Source organism: Meleagris gallopavo, chromosome 20 (assembly GCF_905368555.1).
Source record: "Meleagris gallopavo chromosome 20, MGAL_WU_HG_1.1, whole genome shotgun sequence".
NCBI lineage: Eukaryota > Metazoa > Chordata > Aves > Galliformes > Phasianidae > Meleagris > Meleagris gallopavo.
The window spans coordinates 3,191,970-3,211,376 of record NC_139423.1 but is presented as its reverse complement, the minus strand read 5'-3'; the positions used below and the strand labels follow the sequence as shown (position 1 = coordinate 3,211,376).

The 19,407-nt window shown below is 37.4% G+C and overlaps 2 protein-coding genes across 3 annotated transcripts in view; one reads left to right on the top strand and one right to left on the bottom strand.

Annotated features, from left to right (window-relative positions):
- The window catches only part of TBCD (tubulin folding cofactor D), a 108,564-nt gene that overhangs the window by 16,737 nt on the left and 72,420 nt on the right, over nt 1–19,407 (top strand). For both annotated transcript variants that reach the window (XM_003211411.4, XM_085240256.1), the window contains 6 exons: nt 443–488; nt 2,659–2,791; nt 3,881–4,023; nt 4,710–4,770; nt 5,306–5,380; nt 8,198–8,292. In XM_003211411.4, coding sequence (XP_003211459.3) covers nt 443–488; nt 2,659–2,791; nt 3,881–4,023; nt 4,710–4,770; nt 5,306–5,380; nt 8,198–8,292 — 553 coding nt within the window. The remainder of the gene's footprint in view (nt 1–442; nt 489–2,658; nt 2,792–3,880; nt 4,024–4,709; nt 4,771–5,305; nt 5,381–8,197; nt 8,293–19,407) is intronic.
- ZNF750 (zinc finger protein 750) lies at nt 10,091–18,429 on the bottom strand. The gene is made up of 3 exons (XM_010721243.4): nt 18,287–18,429; nt 12,219–13,849; nt 10,091–11,784 (listed from the first exon to the last, which is right to left on the bottom strand). Exons 2-3 carry the CDS (start codon nt 13,643–13,645, stop codon nt 11,067–11,069), a joined length of 2,145 nt encoding a protein of 714 aa, XP_010719545.1. The 5' UTR covers nt 13,646–13,849; nt 18,287–18,429; the 3' UTR covers nt 10,091–11,066.

Sequence of the window (19,407 nt, the reverse complement as noted above, 5' to 3'; positions counted from 1 at the left end):
TGCAGTGTTCTTCATTCACGTTCCTCACTTTTTAGAGGTTGAAAGCAACATGAGCTGTTAGATAATAGCTGCTGTGGTTGCACCTGCGTTGGACTTGTGTGACCAAGCACTGAGCTGGATGGTTGTGGGAGCTGGGCTGCCTGAAAGAGTGGCTTCTCCCCTCCCCCCTGTTTTCTTGAGTGTGTTTTTTGTCCAGCTCAGCTCCCTGAGTTAAATGCCTGCATGAATATATAAATGGGAGGGACAGGTTGGGCTACAGTAGCCTTGACATGCATTGACTTAAGTAGAACTGCACCCAGAGACTTTCTTTTATGCCGTTTTAATTAGTAAACACTACAGATTATTGCAGGAAGTTGACTGACTATTGTAGAACTTAATGCCTGATATATTGAGCTGTAAACTCTCTGTATTGTTATATTTATTTTCCCTGTTTTAATTGTAGGCACAGTTGTTTAAACATGGCAAAAGAGAAGATTGTTTACCATATGGTAAGTTTGTAATATCCTGATTTTGCTTCAAAGCCATTCAAGTAAAAAAGAAAAGAGAAGGATATGCTGTTAAAGAACAGTGCTGTAAAGAATAAAATCGACAGGGAAGTTTTAAAGCATGCAAAATGAAAAGAGGAAGAGAGAAGGTGAGGGAGGAGAAGATGCAAATGAAGTATTTATGTTGGAAAATCTCATCAGAAAATTAAAGATTTGGCAGATGGTAAGGTTGGATGCTGGGCCTCAGCAGCTGAGCACAGAACATGGAAACTGTATGATGTGGAGCTTATGAACACCAAGCTTAAGGATAAAACATGTAATACCAGGTTTAAAGAACCTGCTATGTGTGGAATCCGGTTGGAATCATCTAGTGGTACTGTTGAAAAGAAAAAAAGGTTTTAGTGGAAACAGATTATAATGGATGCAATTAGAGATAGGCAGGTACTTGTAAGGAGAAGACAGAAGTGTCTGAATATTGTATTTACATGTTGGAATTACATTCTTCTCATGGTGCATCCTGGAATATGTTCAGAACTGACTGCACAATACTGCTTTGCTTCTCATTGGTAATGATAAAGAGAGGTATAGAAAGATGGTGGCTAATTGCAGAACACTGCAAAATAGAGAAGGACCACAGAACTGACTGTCAAAGCACGTGGTTTGTGCTATTCACAAAAATTGAGTAGTGATGGAAACTCACATTAGAATGCTTTGACTTAATGGAATTGTTTTGACTCCAGAAAAGAAACTCTGTAGATGTAGAGCTGGAAGCAGTTTAGATTCTTCCAGTAACGAAGTGTAACATGCAGATGCTTCCTTACAAAATGCCTGAGATATGGGTAAAGCTGGAGATAAGATAGTGAAGACAAACAAAATGGAATGACAGATGTGTTGCAGAGCTGGTCAGGTGCAAATGGAAAATATTGAGGAATGTTATTACTGAGCAGTAGAAAGCAGCAGTATGGAAGCTTAAGAAGTAATTAAGAACGTCAGGTAACCAGAATTATGAACAGCTCTATAGATGACCCACAGTAATTGAGGAGTTGGACTTGGAAAAAGTTTATATTTAGATGTTCTTAACTTTCTATCTCTAAGCGTTGATGTTTCTTCAGTCTCTTAAAATGCAGGTTACTTAGGCTTAAGAACTCTAGGAAGTTATTGGAATAATAGTAATTTACCTTTTTGCTTGCGTGTTTTATGTTACTAGAATTGGAATAAGTGAGGATAAAACAAAAACCTGATCAAAAATTGAGTAGATTTTAAAGTCATGTGCCCTTACAGAATTGGAAACAATTGCTGTACCCTTGATCTCCTAGTATTTTTGAAAACTTCATGTGGGCCTGGACTAGAAGATTACAGAACACATAACCAATTTGTTTACCCTAAGACTGATATGTCCTTCAGAGCCTGGGTAACTAGATTGTATTAATTATTGATCAGCTATATAAGTTCATTCTTCAATAAGTCATCACTTCAGACTTCAACTGCAAAGAGACTATTTTATTTGTAGCAGGAATGTGTTCCTTGTGAAAATTTTGAGGTCTGGAGCTTTATGCTCGTTCTCCATTAATCTGTGGTTTTCATTTTGGTGGACGAATGGCTTTGATGTGCTATGGAAATGGAAAGTTTTGTTGCTGATTGTTTACACATCAGTATTATTTTTTGCATTTAAATGTTCATGGGCATTCATTGTCATAAGAATTTCTGTGCAGAGGAGTTCAGTTGCTGCTACCTGAAAATCATAAATGGTGGAAGTGAATGCTAAGTATGCAGAGACTGGATACAGAATAACTGACTGTGATTTTTTCAGTCTTGGTTCTGTTAGACTATAGAAGATTCTTAGACACAGATACTTGAATATGTTGCTTCCGGTGAGAATTAGAGGCATAAATATTCCTCATAAGCTGGACTCATTGTGATTTCCACAGCTGAAAGTAATCCTTATAGCAGTCCTTCCTGTTTGGTAGCTGAAGGATATTACATTTATTTGGCCAGTATTAAAACTGCTACAAGTAGGTAATAAGACATTTGTGTTTCAGTAATACCTTCAGAAATCTAAATCTGAACAACTTTGGAGACTTTAAACTCTTTTTTTTTTTTTTTTTTTTTTTTTTTTTTTTTTTTTACACTGAATTGTTGTTAAGCATTTTTCTAACCTGTTTTTGTCTTACAGCTGCTACTGTACTTGAGTGTCTTGATAACTGCAAGCTGTCAGAAAGCAATCAGATGGTTCTTCGCAAGCTGGGGATGAAACTTGTTCAACGACTTGGACTGACATTTGTGAAACCGAAGGTAGCAAAATGGAGGTTAGTTTCAAGTTGAAATTTTTTTTTTTAAAGAAAAAGAATTCTATAACAAGTAATCCATAATCACTTCAGAAACTAAAAAATGCCTAAATCCTTTTTTTTTTTTTTTTGCCAGTCTCTGTCCTTCCTGCTCTCTCCTACAAGAAAAAGAAATCATCATCATGTTATTTAAGACTGAATACATACTTCATGTGAAATTTTTAGGCCATATATTGTTTCCTGTAATTTTTACAGTTACGGTATAGCAGAGCAATATTGTGACATATAATGTTGTATTTCACAAAAGCAGAAGCCTGTTTTATATAATGCACGATGTGGTAAAAATGGGAAGACAGCAACCTTTGGTACTGAAGTTGACGTAGTTCCACGTTGTAAGAGTGAACTTAATATTTCCATTACATTGTTCTATCCTGATTCGATAGAAAGTTCACAGGGGAAAAATGGTTTGCAATCCCACTTCAGTTTTGCATATTAGTCAGGTTTTGGTGTCTGGTTTTCCTTTTTGCCAGAGGGCAACCCAATTTTCAGATTTCTCGCACTGATATTTGAAAATTGCAGGCTCCGTTGGTGACTTTTTTTTTATTGTATTCCTTTTACTAACTTTTGAGAACGTCCTTAGGCATAGAAAATTCCTTTTAGGTGGAGAGTGTGCCTTGCCCGATGGCAAAAGTTAGTTTAGCATGAAAATTATCTCTTTTGTAAGGATATGTTTGCACCACAGGCTAGATATGTGAGTACAGGTTGTGCAGAAAACCCTGGGCTAACTTTACCATTTAAAACCATTTTTAATGAGTTGATTTTTATTTTTAAAGGTTTTGGAGAGTTTTTTAGGGCATGGGAATTTTGTGTCTCTTTGTGGTCAGTAGTGGGAAGTAGTTTAGCTCTTCTCTACCTGGAAAAGTGGCAACTGGGTCAGGAGAAAGGAGAATGGGATATTTTTTTCCCTTTCCTTTAACACAAACATTAAATAACTGGAAAACTGTGCACTTGGAGGTATAACTTGACAAGCAGGTTTTGTGACAGTATGTGCCTATTTCAGTTGAAACTTACGTCAGAAAAATAAATGTACTGTCTCTGTTTCTTCTGCAGATACCAGCGTGGCTGTCGATCTCTGGCTGCCAACCTGCAGGCTCAGAGTTCAGTTATGCAAAGCCAAAAGATAACTGTTGCTGCTAATGAAGCTGAGGATGATGAGGAATATGACATTCCAGGAGAGATTGAAAATGTTGTAGGTGTGTTGAAATGGGACAGAACTTGTTGTAAGGTCTGCACATTATGTGTACATTAGGAAAGCAGCATTCTTAGTGCTAAGAAAGTGTTCTGGATATCTGCACTAACTTGAACAATTCAAAAGACTAAAATTTCAACCTGAGCAACCATACCATACCATGTGTTTACCAAATAATTTAAATGTTGGTATCTCAAGCAGAAACTCACTAGTGTTCTAGTGTTTTTGTGGCATAGAGAGAGGGACTTATTGAAATACATTTTACTGATAATACAGAAGTGATATTTTGAGCCTTTCATAGAATGGAAGATTTGTTAAAGTTGTAATGAAAAATAAAGTAAAATGGTACTGCATTAAAGCTAAAAATTATGCTGGAAATTCTTAAGCTATGGTACTATCAAAGAACAGCATTTTGTATTAGTATGTACTCTTAAGGAAGGGCTTCTGCTAACTTGCTAATGAATATGCTCTAATTAAAAGTTATAAATTATATCAGAAGGCTTTTATAGCTAAGTAATAAAATGAATTTTTTACACTTGTCTGGCAGATATAAGAAATCTGGATACAAATATTTTTAAATTAGGAAGCAGCAATGTTAGGACGAAAATGAATTTGTAACATTTTAAGTATTTCTGTTGTTTGAATAAATCTGTTGAATAATCTGTTTTGTTTAAACAAAATTATCTGCAGAGCAACTGTTGGTTGGACTGAAAGACAAAGACACTATTGTCAGGTGGTCTGCAGCAAAAGGGTAGGTTTCTTGTTATTCCTCTAAACTTATAAATTAAAGCAAACAACACAAACAGCCTTAATATAACCCATGATTGATGATTTGTGTGTCATGTAATATTCTGTTACTTCAAATGCCTTTAACATAGTTCATGTTGTAAAGCCATATGACTTTTTATGAATGCATATAAAATTGGGCTAGTCTTCAGGAAAATTTCACTATATTTGAAAATAGGCACTCTGGATAGGACTTGAGATAAAGGCTGTGAGGTAGCATTTAATTTTTTTTTCTTCCACTAATATATATTTTATGTATGTTACACACACACACACACACACACACACATATCTCTCTTAACTCTTCTAATTTGTAGCTTTGACTCCAAGCTCGAGATTTGGTGTTTTGGGGTACTGGTGTTAGCATAATACATTGCCCTCTTGAATTCACTTGTTTTACTCTAAGTTTCCAGTGACTAGGTTTTTTTTTAATTGTATTTACTCATTGAATGACAGAACTAATGAATCACTGTATGCTTTTTTTCTTTTAACTTCTGTAGAATAGGTAGAATTACTGGAAGACTTCCAAAAGAATTAGCAGATGATGTGGTCGGATCTCTATTGGACTGTTTTAGGTAAAAATCTTGCATCACATTTTACATGCGTCTGAAACGTGTGCTTATGAAATAGGAGGACTACTATTAAAAAAAAATGGATCTAAGAATTCATACATCTTTTTACCTTTCTTCTGGTATCCAGTAGGAATAGGAATTCAAGGAAACTGTTCCTAATCTTTTAAACCAGAAGTGCTGAAGCTCATTAACTTGCTGCTTTAAAAATTCCCTGTGTGCTTATAACTTGAATGTAGTACGCACGTAGTAGAACAGAAACTCTATTTTTGAGTTCCAACTCAGGGTATTCTATAATGTTCTGTGGAAGGTGAGGCTAAGATGCCTAGGAAGGTTGATGAATGGAAGGGGTATAGCAGAAATGCACAAGATCATCAGTGACTTGAACTGTTGCCTTCTGGATTTCATATTATCTGAAACAAACCAAAGTAGCAGATGGAAGATTTGGGATAAAGAAAAGGTGGTGGTTATTCACACTGCACAAAGTACATTCAAACAGTAAAACATTAGAAGTTTTGTACCACAGGGTGTTGATCAGTGTATACCTGATCAAAAAATCTTCTCTGCTCTCTTCTTGATGATCTTTTGTAGTCTGGAAGTGTTTTGGAGAGCTTTGCAATATACTTGCATTGTTCTGTTACTGTTACTAGCCCAAGAGCCTACTCTTGGCTGTGTGAGACGGAGGCTTGTGGACTTGCTAAACCTTCAGCTCTAAAGAATTTAAGGTTTCAGCCAGTGTTTTGGACTAAGCCAATAACAAAAATAGTAATTTCTTTATTGACAAAAAATTTTGGTAATCTTTAGTTTGCTATTCAAATCTGTTCTTCTTTTGTTCTTCTCCTTGGTGGAGAATACAAATTGAAAATTTGAGCTCAAAAAATACTGCTTTAAAAAAAGAAGATACAGTCTTAAAAACTTGCAACGAAAGTATCTACTTAGCCAATACTTCCACTGTATTACTGTGATTAATTCAGGAGGTGCAGCTGATCTCAATTATCCCTGGAGCTTCAAAGACGTACTCACTGCGTTTTCTTTCCTTGTTTTTCAAGTCATAGGGGTGAGTAATACAGCTAGTAATTGAGTGACCTGCTTTCTTCAGAAACGCTTTGGAATAAATGAAGGGAGAAAGGGAATCTCTTCTGTTTGCTTTGCACTAAATATGTAGTGAATAAAATAAAAATAATATGTCACTTGCTCATCACTGGCAGTTTAAATTGTATTTCTGAGGATAAGAAGCAAGGATGTCTTATGCATAGCCTCAAAGGCAGTTGACAGGGAAGAAATTATTTTTTCACAGTGCAGTGAGGTTTTCAGCACAATCTTGCAAGGATCTGTGCAAGCCTTGTTCTATCCAAAATACTCAAAAATTACCCTGGAAAAAAGGTGAACAGTGGGGTGATGAAATTGGGAAATGATTTAAATTAGCTAATACAGTGAAAACTGAAGGTGTCAGAGAAGATGACATATTAGCCTTAAATTAAGTAACTAGACTATAAAAGACATCTGAATACAAACTAATGCACTTAGGGATGAACGTGGACAGTGAGAAGCCAGTTAATATTACTCAGGAAAGAGATCCTGCATTCACTGTGCATAGTTTGGTTCTGTGAACATGTCAATGGAGCATCTGTCTGGGTAAACAGGAAGGCAAGTGGGGTGTTAGATGTTAGGAAAGGAAGAGATGAGAAAACTGAATTGTTAAATGTGATTTATCTGATGTCTTTTCCGTGTGGGAAAGAAAAGGTAGGAGGATATAATGGAGGTGCATAAAACCATAAATATGAAGAAAAAGGGAAAGCAGTCAATTGTTTACTATTCACTCTTTCTCATAATATGAGAACTGAGAAGCATCAGGAAGTCCATTTTCGCGCAATTAAACTGTGGAAGTCATTGCCACAGGATGTTATGGAAGCCAGAAGTGTTAAGGGAGTTCAGAAAGGGATTATCCAAATTAATGGATGGGAGTCCCATCAGAGGTTATTAAATATGACATTCTGGCTTGGGAAGTCCTGTACTTCTGATTGCCAAAGCCAGGAGGAGGCTAACAGGGGAATGATCCTTTATGCTTTGTCTTCGGCTAAGCATCTGCTGTGGGTCCATTTCAGAGGCAGTATGCCTGGGAGAGATGAAGCTTTGATATGACCTAGTTTAGTTGTTTAGTATCTTATTCTTGGATTCCTATTCCTAGTTTAATACAGAATTGACTAATTAACTGTTAATCATGCAGCATACAAACTTCCCCTTTTCACTCCTTTATCTCCCAGCCATCAAGAACCGTGCACTGATATTTTTTTTTCTGTGTTCACTACAAGTCATTGTTGTGGTTTACTTTTTTTAGAGGCATCTAAACACCACTGTTCACTCATTTGAAATGCACAAGCTTGTCTAATCTTTTTGTCATACTGCTTGAACCTCTCCTTCTAGTAAAGGATTGTGTTTGGCATTAAATTAATGAGTTGTCTTGGCTGTGTTCTGTAAACCTGCATCTTTGGCAGTGCCACAGAAAGTTGTTTTCCTTTTCTGCATGAGACCCTTATATTGTGTTCTTCCACAAAGAAGTTACATTTATATTGATAATTGGTTCTGTTTTACTTTTTTGCCTATGTGTCATTGCTTATTTGATCATATTTACAGCAGTGTTTTTGTTGCACAAAATGGGGAGGGGAACATGTTCAATTCATCATTCTTATGTTTTAAAAGTATAACAAGAGTAAAGAGAAGATAAAAGTTTGTGTCTTAAATTGTTAGGAATTCACCATGAAAAAATGTAATCCAGAAAGGCAAAGTCAGCCTTAACAAAGCTTGTTTTCATTCTCAAATTAGTTTCCAGGAAACCGACAACGCGTGGCACGGTGGATGCCTGGCTCTGGCTGAATTAGGCAGAAGAGGATTGTTACTCCCTTCCCGAATTTCAGATGGTGAGTTGTAGTTGCTGAATGTTACTATGTTCCTGAATTAGCAGATTGTAGTTTCAGAGACTTCATACATGGCAATAGACTGAAATTTGCTGATCTGAGTGTGCTGAATAAGGACTGGAGTATTAATTCCAGAGTGAAAAATATGCCTGTGGGGATATTTAAGGTACTTCTGTCTAAAGCATTGTTTTGGGTGTGCCTTATTTAATAAATTTTTCTTTCCAAAATGAAATTAGTTTCTTGGGGTTTTATTTCTCCCTCTCCCTCATGTTTCTTTGTGCAGTCGTATAACAATAATCTATATGCTTCTATATTGTGTCAGTGCTATTATTTGAATAGAATATATGAAATAATCAGCAGCTAACTTGCACTTTAAGGCTGGTAACTTATTCTGTTTGTTTCTGATGAAATTTTAGAAACCCAGTTTGATTTAATTTATACAATGAACTGCTTTAAGTTCATTTGTGTTTTTTTTTTAAATGGGTTCTTGCAATATCAGAATGGAAAAAATAACAGGGCAAAAGTACAGTGATATCTCTGTGAATGTAGTAGTTCTATCTTATGTGATTTTTGGATAATTTGTTATAGCTTTATAATGACAAGAAGTCAATATAGGAGTACACACAGACTGTTGGGCACTTTCCAAGCAATGGACTGGGCCAGGTGTTTTGGTCTCACTTAGCACTCTTGTGTTCTTGTTTGAACAGAGAGACTGAACACTAATTTTCAGTGATGTTCCAGAACTGTTATTTCTTATTAGTGAGTTTGACTGCTGCATCTTTTCTGTTCTGGAGATCTGTTGACTTCCAGGGGAAAGCATAAAACGTGATATTTAATGCATTTCATCATTGTGTCTCCATGAAAAGAGTTCACATCCAAAATAGTAACTGTTTTGAATGTGAGAATTTTTGGGCAGATTGTGTTCAGCTGGTTTTCCTTTTCTAATTACTTTTGCCTCTGTATTGTAAAAATGAAATGATTAAAAAACCAAAACAAAACAATTTTAAGATTGGGAAGTGATCCAGTGGTATGTCTTTATTTCACTTCTAATTAAACAGAAACTGTAGACCTCTGTCAAGGAATCAGGGCAGCCTAACTATTACAGTTTAACTGGATTTTTTCTGTTACCGTATTCCCTTTGTTCAAACTGAGATTGATATTTTTTTCTTTTCACAATCTGAAAGGTTTTCTCTATGAAAGCTTAAAGAACTCTAGTGTTATTCTTCTATTTCTTTAACAACTCAGAACCTAATCCCTGGAATTTTGTGTTTAAAGTTGACATCTTAGCCAGAACATTCTAAATAGTTTATCTCAGAACTCCACTGCACAAACATTAAACAGTAAATTCTGGAGGCTGCAGGGTGTTTAATGCAGCTCTGCTTCCTTCCCAAGGTTTATGCTTGCTGCTAATGTTCAAGCAGATGAGAATCTCTATTATCTGAATGACGACTCATGTATACCCATGCTTTTGAGTGAATAATGGTTAATCTGGAGTTATTTTACTTATACTGATAGTAGATACTATTGAAATGTGGGTGAGGTGTTTATGCAGAGGAACAGGCTCACATATGTCTTTGGGAGAAGTGCAGGATATGCCAGACAGCAGCTTTATCACAAAGGCTTCCCATATGGAGCTAAAGTGCAGATGTATTATTCTGCTGAATTAATTATTCAGTGAAGGAAGTTCCATTTTTAGAGTTGATACTTGATACCACACTGCTCTTTTTTCACTTTTTTTTTTTCCCCGAAATGTGTTGCAGACAGTGTAGTGAATTTGTGTTCATGAATGATTTTACATACATTTTAGGTACAGGTTACAGATTTATTTGAAAAATTACAAGTTTATGTACACAGTTGTAGAAGCAGAGCTAGCAGTTTTAGGATCTATTTAGAAGCACGCTGAAACTGATAATTGGTGATGCATGTTTTATGAAATAAAACCTTCACCAGGAGAGTTTTCTCAGGTGAAATAAATTATATAAATATCCTTCAAGGCTTGGAGTTTGAAGGTTGCCCAGTGTCAGTCTAAGCTCAGAGGATTAGGCACCTACATCATTTAGATCTTCATATTTTCAGTATTGTTTCGTAGTGGTTCAGTTAAAGCTAAACCGTGCTTGTTAACTTGGTGCAGGCTGTCTCTGGTTCAGCTGAAGTCTTGTTTTTAGCCAAAACAAGAAAAACTTGCTTGTACAAGCTTTGGGTCAGTCTGTTCAAGCTGGCCTCTGCCTCTGAGTAATTTGGACTTTTGTTTTGCATTATTGTATAATGGCGAAGTGCACTCATCCCCTGACCAGTTTTTACAGTAAACTCTAAGTAGCCAGGTTTAATCTTAAGCTTTTTTAAACTACTGAACCACGAAATAAAAAGTTGTTCAAAGAAAAAAAAAAACCAAAAAACTCTATTAAATAAAATTAATCCGGAAAAATACTGACAGTATGTTATTAAACAGTATTGTTTCTACAGCTTAAACATCTTATAAGAAAAAGAAGTTGTTGAAGTTATTTTACATTAATACAATTGCAAAAAATCTTGGAGATTTGTCTAATGGGCTTTGGCTTTAGTAATGAATGCAAAAATTCACTCATAAAAACCTGAGCTTATAGAAGGGAATGCTCAATTATTTAAAAATACTAATATAAAATTATGAACATTATTTACATAGGGGAGTTTGAATGTAACTTGTCATGGACCAGATCTAGTAAGGGATGGTTTGTAGAAAATTTCTGTGTAGGTGGCAACTAATTTCTATGATTAGAAACAAATTGGAAAGTGGAGTATTAAGATACTCTTGTTCTCTTCCTCAAAGTGAAGACTCTGCTGCAGTCATTTGGCCTTACTCTTTTAGTGCTTTGCTGTGATTTTGCTGATTCTTTTTGATTTGTCCTTTTTTGTCCTTTTACTTTTTGATTGCACTGAGTATCAGAAGAGTTAGGAGTAGATTCTGTACTCAAAGTATTACAGTCCTGAGGACTCTGCCCTTCATTGTCCATCCTAACTTTGCTGGGGCTGTATGCAGCTAGCTGACAGAGAGCTACAGCCGCTGTTTGTTTCTGTTCATCGCAGCTGTCAATGATGCGTAAGTCTTGAGCTTCATTACGGTGAGCCAGGAAAGGTTTGTCACAGGTGCTGTTAATAGGGTTCTTGGGGTTACTTGCTCCTGAACTTTCTGTTCCTGAGTTTTCATTTTCTGTCGTTGGAGAAGTAGCAGCACCGTTATCGTGAGATGGACTGTGGGATGTTGTTTTCAGGCTTGCTGTGTTACAGGAATCTTTTACCGAGAGGTTCAGAGGCATATCTTGCAATTCTAGAAAATTCTGACTTTCTGTTTTGGATGTGGCTTTGTATGCATGTTCATGAGGAGGTCCTGCATTTGTGTCAGCCTTTTTTGAAAGATTAAGAGGAGCTATTCCAGTGTCGTCTTCTGTGTTGGACAGTGAACCTTCATTGTTGTGGCTTTCACTTGGTGTATATGAATCTTCATCAGTGACATTAATGCTGAAAGAAATGAGGAGAGAAGAGAATTCAGTATCTGTTGCTTTTTTAAAAATTGAGGCTGAGGAACTGGAGAAGAGGAAAAGAAGAAAAAAAAAAAAAGTCTGGCTTGGTAGTCTTATAGTCATGTTTTTTATCTTTTCCCTCCCCCAAGTCTCTCTCACCATACCTCTCTCTAATAGAAATGTTTTCCTGAAATGCATAGGTACATGCATGGTAGTGGTGTTAGAGATACCTGATGCATTCAGGTGAATGAGCAGATACTCGTACAGCAGCTGGGATTTGTACAGTTGTATATACAGCTGTTTTGTGGACATATCTTACAGAACAAATAAATGCAAATGTATTTTAGGGGGATTGCATGAAATATATGCATGCTGTCTATGTGTGCCCCTAAAAATCTGACAAGAATTTGCAAAGAGATGTTATTGCTTTACCTGGAAGGAGAATCTTCTCTATCTTGCTGTGTTGGCACGCTTGGAAGTAGCGCTGGTTGATCAGTGCTTTTTCTCACAGGTCTGAAAGCTGTGAAGTTTTCTTCTGGTTGATCATATTTTCCAAGTGATGTGGAAGACGATTTGTTGGAGAGGTCAAATAAGCCCTCACACGCATGGCTTGTCTGAGTGAAGTTGGTGGGGCTGGGCCTGCCTGGGGAGCCCGTTGCTGCACTTCCTGCAAGAGGGCTCATTTTAGCATTCTCTCTTTCATTTTGATCATCTTTGGAATGACTTTTGGCATGCAGTAATGTTATTTCCTTTTCATAGTCTGCTTGTTTTTTATGTGAACCTAGAGGATATTGTTGGGAAGGACTTAAAGAAGCTGGGTATAGCAAAGTAGTTTCTTCCATTAGATGAGAACTTTGATCTCTGTTAATACCGGCTACGTGTGAAAATCGATAAAAAGGTGGATCCGTGGGCCTACAAAATCCATACGGTATTGGAGGAGTGGAATGATACTGCTGGAACAGTCGATAGTGTTCATATGCTGATGGATTGATGTGTTTTGAAAGTGGCCCAGGGTGAGGAAGAAAGTGTCTTTGGTCTTGCGTGCCGTAGACGGACAGAGCAGAGCTTTCACACTCGGAATTACCTGGAAGCAAGTAAGGTGTATAGATGGCCAGCCTATGCTCATAAAAGTGGGGCGAGTACTCTGGAATCATCGGTTGCATGTAAGGTGGAATGGAACCAAAGCCTTTTGTGGGAGGAACTTTATGTGGAAATTCTGGGAGGAAAGGAGAACCTGCTTTCCATGGGTGACTTGGTGCATGGAATGCAGATTTAGTGTGAAAAGGTGAACTTTTGTTAGAGAGCGATAGAATTTCAGGTACTTCACTTGTTTCTGGGCCTTTGCTATCTCTGTGTTCTCCTACAGGAACAAAAGCTGAGGGCCTCACGATGCTGTCCAGAAGAGGCTGCATGCCGAGGGTGCTTTCTGCTGAGGTACTGGCAGGGGTTAGTTCCTTCTGGATTGCAGGTTTCTGACCTTGGATTGTTGTGTTCGTTGCTTGGTTTTGTAATTCAACGTTTTCCTTGGCATCTTCTTTTGGAAAAGCATATTGAGGCTTGGAATCAAGATTTGACAGTCCGTTTGTGGCTGACTTGGAAGAAGTGGGTTTGACTGTAGGCTCTAGGTGATTGATCTGCTTGGACTCCAAGGAACTAGTCTTTGGGCACTTGATAACACGGTCCTGCTCTGATACTAAAGTAATGGAGTTTTTGCAGAGGCCATACTTCATATGGTTGAAAAGATGAGATTTCTCATTGCAAGTAAAGGGGCACTGAAAGCACTTATACTTAAATGGCTTTCCTGGCGGTCTTGGGATGTAATGAGGCTTCTTTGGTTTACGCTCTTTGAGGAGACTCATCTTTTTTTCTGCTTTAAACAATTAAATGTAATGATTCTTTATAAAAGCTTTCTTGTGGTTAGCTTTCCTTAGTTTAGCCTCTTGATGTTTCCAGTTTATCAGGTTTCTGGAATCCTTCTTCCCAGTTGAAAAGAGGAAGCCAACTCCCAGGGTGTCTCAGGGAAGAGGGGGTGCCGGAAAGCAGCACTTCTCTAACTGGTAGCACTGAAATACAAAGTTCAAAATTAGCTGTACTGGAACATTGGAACTGAACACAAACAGTTTCTTTTAGCTATATTCCCCTTCATTATATCTACAATGCGTATTTTTTTTTTTGGTAAAATAAGATAAATGCTAGACTCCAGATGTAAAATAGACACTCATTAAACTGGAACATTGTTCGGCACCTAAGCATATTTGCAGAAGCGTCCCAGTTTTCAGCAGTGCTGTCACCTGCTGCTGCTGGGGACTTGAAGGAGTTTTCTCTGAAAATTGAAGGAAAATTCATTCAGAGGATGAAAGCAGAAATCTAGGTGGAGCTATTGAGAGAGAAGTGGAGGTGGGTAGAATGAGAAGAGGCAGGTCCTGGCAGCGGCTGGGTATGGGGCAAGCCTGTCAGGCCGGTTGGGGAAAGAGAGGAGGGAGTTTCCTGCTTGGTGAAATGAGGGTGGAGTGGATTGGCTGCACTCGGGTAGCTGACTTGGCTCTTTCAGAGACTGACCAGCCCCTCTTTTAACTGCATGGCATTTCCTAACAGCCTAATCTCAATGGATACCTCAAGAGTGGCCAATCTCTCGAAGGATAAAACCACACCAATTTTCTTCCTCTTCCTAATTCAATTAAGAGAAATGAGTACTGGAGTATCTGACTAATAGTATATTCTGCTTGATAAACACATTTCACATTCTTCTGCTGTGTAACACCTTATGTATCGCTTTGACAGACGCACAAGTAGATTAATTCATGTTTTAAAAAAAAGCATCTGACAGTGATTGATTTACAGGGGCATGATCTATCTGCCTTTCTTCAGAAAAAGTAAGGTTGTGGATACTTTGTACAGCCTAATGATTTGCTCAGTAGATAAGTCAGGAGGGCTTGTATCAGCTTGTTCCATTATGTTCGCTGATTCCGAAGGCGTGAGAAACTCTCAGAGTCAAGTTCTCATGATTTTATAGGATGTGTTATGGCAGAGATCTAAAAACTGATGATTTCATCATGAACTATAAGCATCATTATCAAAATGATGACTGTTGCAAAACCACGTACTGTATCTATTGTGTTACCCGAAACTGCAGGAATACTAATTGTAGGAGTGACTAGTATAGCTCGAATTTTTTTTTTTTTAAAGCTTTTTACATAGAGGTTTGGATTAGTAGCGTTAAAATATCAAGTTTATGGAAAGAATTGTTAGTAATTACATGCTGTGAGATTTTAGTTGAAGTAGAAATGTTTTGCATTTCTTAAATCAGAGATTATTTAATAGAAAATGGCATGCAACACGTTATGAAAACAGAAGGCAGAGCTACAGAATTGCTGCTTGTTTTATCAGGTATAGTAATTCTGGGAAATTGTATTACATACTGTTTCTGATGTCATAGAAATATTAATTCGTGTTAGAATGGTAATTGTGAAAGCACTCTGAAAAATGCAGCCTACTGTATAAATAGAAAAAAAAATCTTTTGATTAGAATTAGCAAATGATTAAATCTGTGACAGCGTAAGGAAGTAGGAGTGTGCAGAGACGTTGCTTCTTAATTCTCAGCTTTTAACAAAACTTTTTTGTTGGACTTCATAGGCACTGATACTGTTACAGTGCGAAAGAAAACTACTGGAAATGTCCAGCAGCATGTTAAACTCCTGTCACTGCAGTCTGGTTAAAATAGTAGCTCAAACTAATAAAATAAAAATACAAAACAGATGTGCCTTATAGGATTTAAAAACTAATAGCCTTCATTCCTCTGAAGGATTAATAATAATGCTTTTACTTAATAAATACATAAAAACAAAAATTAAGGCTTGCAATGGGAGGTCCAGATAGGTAGCTAGCTGGATGGCTGGTGGTTTTTTTTTTTTTTTTTGCCTTAAGTGAATTTACTTTTGACTAATGGTGCGTAGCTAACTCAGACAGCTTGTAATGGACGTGATCGTGTCAGTTTGTTCTTGTTCTTTCTATCTTCTTGGAAGCCCTTGTACTGATAGTTCTTGAAAAGAAGATATTGTTGTCAAAACTCCACTGCATTCTTAGTTTGGCCATTTATGATAAGTCTGAATTTACATTCAGGTGCAGCACTTATAATAAAGAGATGTTAATTAGATTTTCTTGTTCTTCTAGCTTTCCTTTGCTTAATAGTGTAAATTCCTGTGCGTCCTGTTCCCCCCCACCCCGACGTTGTACTTGGTATTTAACTTTGATTCGAGTTATTCCTGTTCTGCAGAATATTAAGTATCATTTCTTAATAAGATAAAATGCTCTGTTGCAGTTTTAATGTTAGAAATTTAGAGCATTGGCAGCTTCTTTGCAACGTGTCTAGCAGGAGAGAATTAGGAATGCCTTTTGATGGCACGCTCAGCCTGCAGACAGTGCTTCTGGAACCAGCTCACCTGAGAGGGTAAAGCGAGGAGCTGATTTGGAAAGGGTGTTCACCTTTAGTAAACTAATGTCAGCCAGATTCATGTTGTGTTTTGCTCTTTTAATGGTTAATCCTTTTTCTTATGACTTAAACGTGCCAGTAGTAAAACATTTCTAAACTAAGCCAAAAAGGACACTTTCTCTTTTAATTTCAAAGTAAAACCCAGGAGTATCTGGCAAAAGTACTTATTTCATAACTAAAGAAATTTAAAACTATTTGAACACACATATAAAACTGGAAAAATATTAATGGTTTGAAGCAGCTGCAATTTAGACTGGCTGTATATAAATAATATTAGTTACTTGCAGTTGTACAATGCATGATTTAGATGACTGAAATTAAATTCTAGAATTAGAAAAAAAATCAAAATAAGTAATTCCATTTTACTTAGTCTGGAATCTCATAATTTGTGATATTATTTAAAAAATGGGGAAAAAAATCTAGAATAGCAGGATGATAGCTTTGATAGCTTTCATGCCTTTTTTTGTTTGTTAACTGAGAATTTAGTTCCTGAATGCCAGATTTGAGAAGTGAGGTTAGTTAAATACGAAATCTTGTTAGTTTTGTGGTGCAGTAGTGTTGATTTATATTTCTATAGAAAACAGGCTACTGAGATCGTGGGTTAAACCCGAGGCTCTCAGTTGTTTGCTCAGTCGGCAGCTCACGTTCTTACAGCCCTGTCCAGCCGGAGAGCGAAAGCTGCAAACTTAAACTGGAAGGAAGAAGTCTTGCTGCTGCTACCTCCTTGCTTTTACAAAGGTTAGCAAGGCCAGAAAATAAGGATATAATTTAGAATTGTGTGCGTGTATGTGTAAGTACATAAAAATGTATTTCTGTGTATACTTGTGTATGTATACTTATACATATGTATTCATACACATACACACATGTACATATGGATGTACATATGTATATATGCATGCTGTTTTTTAGTTTTTAAAGCAGTCTAAATTGTTTAAGATGTCCAGCTGATCAAAGGGGAAATTTCAAAATGTCTTTTATTACAAGCAGGGCTGGTAATTAGGCGTCTTTTTAGGACACTGCTTTAGCAAACTACGTAACAGTTTGTCATGCACACTCCATTATTATTGCAGTATCCTTTGGTGATGTTGATCTCTCTGACCAGGAGCACTCACTGGGGTGGAAACATTTTGAAGGACATGCTATAATTAAAATATTGTGATGTGGCATTATTGCATAACTCAAGGACATGCCATTGTCACCTACCTAGAGTGTTGCAAGAACAAGATTTGTGAGGTTTATTCTGGTTGAGATTTTCCAGTGATTAACTACCACTCCCTTCTAAACTTCCAGTTCCTTTAAACTGAAAGATAAATTTTAACACAACTGTTTGTTAATTAGGAGGAAACATGGGCGAGAGGAGTGGGTTGGCGAGGGCTGGGAAGGAAGTGTGCGTGCAGGGAGTGAGAGCTGTGCTTGTGGAGAGAGGCGGCAGGGACCGAGCAGCCTGGCGGGGTGGTGGGGATGGGAATACAAAATCTTCGTAAATATTAACTTAATAACTCCCCATCTTAATGCACTTTAATTGGCGAGAGAAAGGGTAACTCATAACAACCCGGTTTTCTTTGCTACATTCCCACAAGCTGGAAAACTAACAAATCAAAACTGAAGTGGAATACGTGGTTTTCACACAAGCTTTTCGGATTAACCCAGTCCTACTGTATAAAGAATAGCTGGCAGAATAAGCAGCAATTCCAATCAATACAGCTTTTCTGTCGTTCTTCAATATAATACATTAACTTTCTCTACAGGAAAAAAAGGTTCTTAAAAGTTTTTCACCAGCAAGAGTAAGTTACTGTAAAAACTAAGAGTCCCTTCTTGGCACAGTCTAAAATCTTTCCCTCTCCTGTTGAAACTTTCTGCCGAAAGCTTTAAGTGGTGCAGTAAATGCACCTGCTGGGAGGAACCCAGGCTTCTGAGCCAGCTTAAAAAAGAAAACCTCCGATTTACTTTTCAGCTGTAATATAAACACATTTTTATTTGAAAAAATTCTTTAAAGAAGAGTACTTACCAGGGACATAGGTGCGTGAAACCTTCCAGGTGATCACTGTTGCTACCCTGTAGCTGTCACTGCTGAGAGAGAAGTACCTGTTCGCTGCCGGCTCCCTAAGTGAAACTGCAGGAGGTTGTTTCAGGGGGAGGGACTTAAGAAGTGTAGGAGTTGAGCCCTCAGGGTGTAGAGATGCACCTGATATTACTCCAGCCTGAAGCTACGATTCATTTGTTTGCGTCCACTGCTTTCATTCAGCATTACCTCAGCATCTCGGCTATCGAAGGGAGCTCTTGTTGCTTTTGTGCCCTCCAACAACCAAGTTTTACTCTAAACTCTGCTGTCTGTTCCTCTGAGCTGCAGTCTGCAGCGTGGGGTCGGAAATGAGTAGGCATGATAGACTGAGCTTCCAACCTACTTCACTTCACTAGAAATGACTTGTGAGCAGCAGGATCAACAGCACACAGAGGGTAGCAAAGCTTAAAAATAGGAATTTTACATTCTTATTAGAAACTGGCTTTTTTTATATTAAATGTCGTTGGAGCTTTAATATTGCTTTTTTTTTTTCTCGCCCTCTCCATTTTTATTTAAATCTTTTTGTCCTTCATGAGTCTCCTCTCCGAAGGCGGGACTGAACTAACTCTAAGCTTGCCACAGGAACCTGCCAAAGCTTGCCTATAATCAGCAGTCAAATGTACAGATCCTGCAAATGGGAAGGAGTCACCTCAGTGAGAAATTGATTATCACGTCTGAACGTTTGCTCAGGAGTGGTAAAACTGCATGGGGAAAGGAGGAAATCTCATCATCTGCTGATTAGTGCCAGTACTTGCTCTTAGTTGCATTTTAGTTGGAGATCATAAATGACAACTTTATTAGTGTATCTACCAGTTATCTAGTGGCTTGGTGAAATGATAAATTCTCACATAGTGGTCTTTTAAAAGGAAAATCTTTGGTACTTCTGTCCAGTTGTCAATAAAAATCCATTTCTGTTACTTTAAATGAGTCCCAAGTGGTTTCTGGCTACAACTTCTGGTGGTTTTGAGCCATTAAATTTTTGAAACTTTAAAATATGGAGGTGTGAATGTCTTCTGGACATGTGCTTTCCTACTTAAGTGTACAGATTCCCATCCTTCCTGTTACTG

Excerpts from the sequence above, each read along its gene's own strand:
- ZNF750 (XM_010721243.4), bottom strand. The coding sequence starts at position 13,645 with ATGAGTCTCCTCAAAGAGCGTAAACCAAAGAAGCCTCATTACATCCCA. Across the intron at positions 11,785-12,218 it reads AGAGAAGATTCTCCTTCCAG|CATTAATGTCACTGATGAAG; the intron begins GTAAAGCAATAA and ends CATTTCTTTCAG.